Source organism: Spinacia oleracea, chromosome 2 (assembly GCF_020520425.1).
Source record: "Spinacia oleracea cultivar Varoflay chromosome 2, BTI_SOV_V1, whole genome shotgun sequence".
Classification (NCBI taxonomy): domain Eukaryota; kingdom Viridiplantae; phylum Streptophyta; class Magnoliopsida; order Caryophyllales; family Amaranthaceae; genus Spinacia; species Spinacia oleracea.
Window position 1 is genome coordinate 40,855,017 of NC_079488.1, and position 4,756 is coordinate 40,859,772.

At 35.7% G+C, this 4,756-nt stretch overlaps 1 protein-coding gene across 1 annotated transcript; it reads right to left on the minus strand.

The window, feature by feature from the left end:
- Window positions 1–348: 348 nt before the first annotated feature.
- Window positions 349–3,830, minus strand: LOC130467370 (uncharacterized). The gene is made up of 5 exons (XM_056835871.1): window positions 3,743–3,830; window positions 946–1,264; window positions 617–847; window positions 412–491; window positions 349–373 (listed from the first exon to the last, which is right to left on the minus strand). Exons 2-5 carry the CDS (start codon window positions 1,246–1,248, stop codon window positions 349–351), a joined length of 639 nt encoding a protein of 212 aa, XP_056691849.1. The 5' UTR covers window positions 1,249–1,264; window positions 3,743–3,830.
- Window positions 3,831–4,756: the final 926 nt, after the last annotated feature.

Sequence of the window (4,756 nt, forward strand, 5' to 3'; positions counted from 1 at the left end):
GCCACCTGTTCCCTTGACACGCCCACGGTGATCTTTTTTCCCTATAGCTTTAGTGAGGGCATCCTCACCCTGTTCGAAAGAAAGATTTCCTTTTTCCTCTTCTGCGATGTACTCTAACTGCCAATTAGGAAAGTAAAATTACTTTATATTCTCTAATCAAAGCAAGTAAATATTAATTAATTATCACTACTTACAGCTTTTGTTGCGATTTCAACAACTTCTGTATCGTTCGGGTCAATTTCCCACTTTCCCTCTTTATTTTGTACTTGATGGGCCAAAATCCACTCCTTTGATCTGTATTTTCTAACTCTATCAACATTTGAGGTCACTGATGAGTTCACCGAGGAGCTACTCGAGATAGGTAAAGATGCATCTGGTGGAAGTCGTCCATCTTTTATCCAATCTAGTCGCTTTCTATTATAACCCTTTTGGCCGGTGCGATGTGGGTTCTTGTTGCATGATGCACTTTTCCTCGCCTTTTCACTACGAAGCTGTCAAAGACAACATAAAAAGATGGAAATAAATGTTTTTTCTGATAACTTTTTGTCCTAGAACCAATGTCAGTTTGCTACATGAAAAACTCTTTAAGGACAAGTTAAAGAAATATTATCATTACCAATGACTCTGGCAGGAAATAATGTTTAACAAAAGTCTTCCAATCATCCTCTGTGATATGGTTGTAGACATCCCAAGGCATCTTGTTTGTTTGATTTTTTGGCTTCTTTTCCTTCATAGTTATCCATCGGCGCACCAACTTGCTCTTGAAACAACTAAATCGTTTCGCCACACAAGAATGAAAATATTTCTCCCTCGAATGATTAGAATCATCAGTAATGTGGAACATAAGCTGTTAATAATTAAAAAAAGTTAGATTATAAAAATAGTATTTAAATCAAATTAAATAATCCCTAAAATATACAAATCAAGTTAATATCCAATGCTTACCTTAGTCTCCTCCCAAAACCCCTTCTTGGTTTGCTCATCTACCTTTGGATATAATGGGACGTTAATATTAATTCTAGTAGCACAACTCCCAACTTGCTTCCCGTATTCATGAGACCATTGTCCATCGGGGACATTATATACATTATACTCAAGGAACATAGGCTTAGCGACTTTAACACCTTTTGACGGACCACGGCCTTTAATGGTCTTTGTAATCGTACTAACATCTTGTGATTCGTCACCCGTTGTGGGAGTCTTGCCACCTTCTGATTCATGCCTAACAACAATTTGGTTTTCATTCATCGTACCTATGTTGTTCCTGCATCAAGTAAAACATACAGAAGGGTGGTTACAAAATGTGCGCGCAGCAGCAAATCAGTGCACTAGCATATAGAAGGATATCAGATCAGTGCAGATATCACAGATCAGATCAGCACTGATCTGTGCTGATCTGTTCTGCACTGATCTATGCTGATCTGATCAGCACTGATCTGTGCTGATCTGATCTGCACTGATCTGTGCTGATCTGATCTGCAATGTTCTTTGTCATTCTTGGTGTGTTTGTTGAGGCAATATGAGAATGCAGGGCAGCAAATCAGTGCACTAGCATACAGAAGGATATCAGATCAGTGCAGATATCACATATCAGTGCTATCAGGGTGAGGTGATCAAAAATGTACCGAACAGATACAGATCAGTGCACATCAGATCAGCACTGATCTGTGCTGATCTGATCTGCACTGATCAGATCAGCACAGATCTGTGCTGATCTGATCTGCACTGATCTGTGCAGATCAGATCAGCACTGATCTGTGCTGATCTGTTCTGCACTGATCTGTGCTGATCTGATCTGCACTGATCTGTGCTGATCTGATCTGCAATGTTCTTTGTCATTCTTGGTGTGTTTGTTGAGGCAATATGAGAATGCAGGGCAGCTAACTCATTCTATAAACAAGTTCTATTAATCTAGTATAGTACGGAGTAGTATGTAAGTTAGATCGTAAAATGAAATTACTTGATTGAGTTTCACTTAAACTCAAGCAACAATGATTAAGAAACTTAATGAGGAAATCTGACAATCTCACTTCTCTTATATCATGAAATCATATACTCATATGAGATAAGTCTAGAAAACACCATTTATGCTAAAATGAGGCATTTTCGCTCCCAGCTATGAACTAACGAACATAAGGACTCATTTTAACCTTTTAAATGATTAATATGATTAATTTTAACTTTGCAAGACTCGATCCGATCTATTTATTCACATTAGAGACTTGTTTGGTCAGTGTGGTTCATATTTATGATAAAATGAGGCATTTTTGCTCCCAACTATGAACTAAAGAACCTAAGAACTCATTTTTAGGCTAATATGACACTTTCGCTCCCAACTTTGAACTAACAAACCTAAACACTCATTTTAATCCTTTTAAATGATTAATATGATTAGTTTTAACTTTCCTAGACTCAATCCAATCAATTTATGCCATTTGAGAGTTGTTTGGTCGTTATGGTTCATATTTATGCTAAAATAAGACATTTTCGCTCCCAACTTTGAACTAAAGAACCTAAGGACTCATTTGATTCTTATTACATGACTAATATGCATAGTTTTAAGTTTCTAAAACTCATTCCAACCTATTTATGCACATTTATGGCTCGTTGGGTCGTTATATGTCATATATAGAGCTAAAATGATATTTCCGCTCCCAACTTTGAACTAAAGAACCTAAGGACTCATTTGATTCTTATTACACGACTAATATGCATAGTTTTAAGTTTCTAAAACTCATTCGAACCTATTTATGCACATTTATGGCACGTTGGGTCGTTATAGGTCATATATAGAGCTAAAATGACATTTCCGCTCCCAACTTTGAACTAAAGAACCTAAGGACTCATTTGATTCTTATTACACGACTAATATGCATAGTTTTAAGTTTCTAAAACTCATTCGAACCTATTTATGCACATTTATGGCTCGTTGGGTCGTTATAGGTCATATATAGACCTAAAATGACATTTCCGCTCCCAACTTTGAACTAAAGAACCTAAGGACTCATTTGATTCTTATTACATGACTAATATGCATAGTTTTAAGTTTCTAAAAATCATTCGAACCTATTTATGCACATTTATGGCTCGTTGGGTCGTTATAGGTCATATATAGAGCTAAAATGACATTTCCGCTCCCAACTTTGAACTAAAGAACCTAAGGACTCATTTGATTCTTATTACACGACTAATATGCATAGTTTTAAGTTTCTAAAACTCATTCGAACCTATTTATGCACATTTATGGCTCGTTGGGTCGTTATAGGTCATATATAGAGCTAAAATGACATTTTCGCTCCCAACTTTGAACTAAAGAACCTAATGACTCATTTTATTCTTATTACATGACTAATATGCATAGTTTTATGTTTCTAAAACTCATTCCAACCTATTTATGCACATTTATGGCTCGTTGGGTCGTTATATGTCATATATAGAGCTAAAATGACATTTCCGCTCCCAACTTTGAACTAAAGAACCTAAACACTCATTTTAATCCTTTTAAATGATTAATATGATTAGTTTTAACTTACCTAGATTCAATCCAATCAATTTATGCCATTTGAGACTTGTTTGGTAGTTATGGTTCATATTTATGCTAATTTAGTCAACTAAGGTCAATTTAGGTCAATTTATTCAACTAAGGTCAATTTAAGCCCGCTCGTTTTGATTTAGGTCATTCTAGCTCAAGATTAGGAGACATGTTAATTAGCGCAACACTAGGAGAAAACGCACAACTCACCAAAAGTAAATACGTGCGTTATTTTCCGATTCTGAGAACTTCTGAAAAGACACAAATCACCGAAAGCTTCTGAAAATTTCTGACTCGGAGATCTCAAGTCATCTGCACAGAAAGTTAGAAAACTTCGGTCAGGAACAAAAGTAAGATGTGGAAGTACAGGAAGAATTAAAGAAAGCTAGAAAAGTATAATCATGAACACAATGGAAGTATAAAATAAGAATTAAAGATGTGGAAGTACAAACTACACCTTCCTAAATGCTAGAAAAGATACATTTAATCTGATATTCAGTTAGCTAGAATTACCTATTCCCAGAAGCCAACTCATCTTATTCATTTACGGTTTATAACCCAAATTCCTTCCCTATGATCTGTACGCATATGATTAGTATTATTTGCATCTTGCTCCTCCGGTAACGGTTGAACAGCCGTTGGTAACAGGGGTGTTTCATCGTACTTGTCATACTCATCTTCATCCACAACATCATCAATACCCAGAATATTTCTCTTGCCTTGGGCAACTGCACGCCATATAGGATCAACATTGTCTACCACATAGAAAATTGACTCCATCTGCATGTGTTCTCTTCTATCACTTTTTCACTCTGGCTCTCATACTTCCAAAATTTCCATATACTTATAGCTATTATATAATTAAAAGGAACATTATCTTTTCATGACGTACATCCAATATTTCATGTCTATGTTTTAACACTTTAACTGATGCATTCTTTGCTTCACTCTACAAATGTATTTTTCATGTTGTTAATTAATTTGTTTTTGTTCTGTTAGGTAGTACGTACAACAGGTTTTTAAATCAAAATCTGGAGATCGGGTTGTAGGTTTTGGAGGAGGAATAAAGCTTAAAGATATAAAGAGACCACAACCCGTAAGAGTAGAACTTCAAACTAAATTGAATAGTGACAATAAAAAGGATTAAGTTCTTGCCAATTGCATGGAGGAAGTACAAGCTGGGAAAAATGAAATCAAGGAACGTGTGAGTCTGGTTGAGTCTAA

Coding starts and splice junctions, on each gene's coding strand:
- LOC130467370 (XM_056835871.1), bottom strand. CDS start 1,248: ATGAATGAAAACCAAATTGTTGTTAGGCATGAATCAGAAGGTGGCAAG. Junction 848..945: donor GGTTTTGGGAGGAGACTAAG/GTAAGCATTGGA, acceptor AATTATTAACAG/CTTATGTTCCACATTACTGA. Junction 492..616: donor ATTTCCTGCCAGAGTCATTG/GTAATGATAATA, acceptor TGTCTTTGACAG/CTTCGTAGTGAAAAGGCGAG.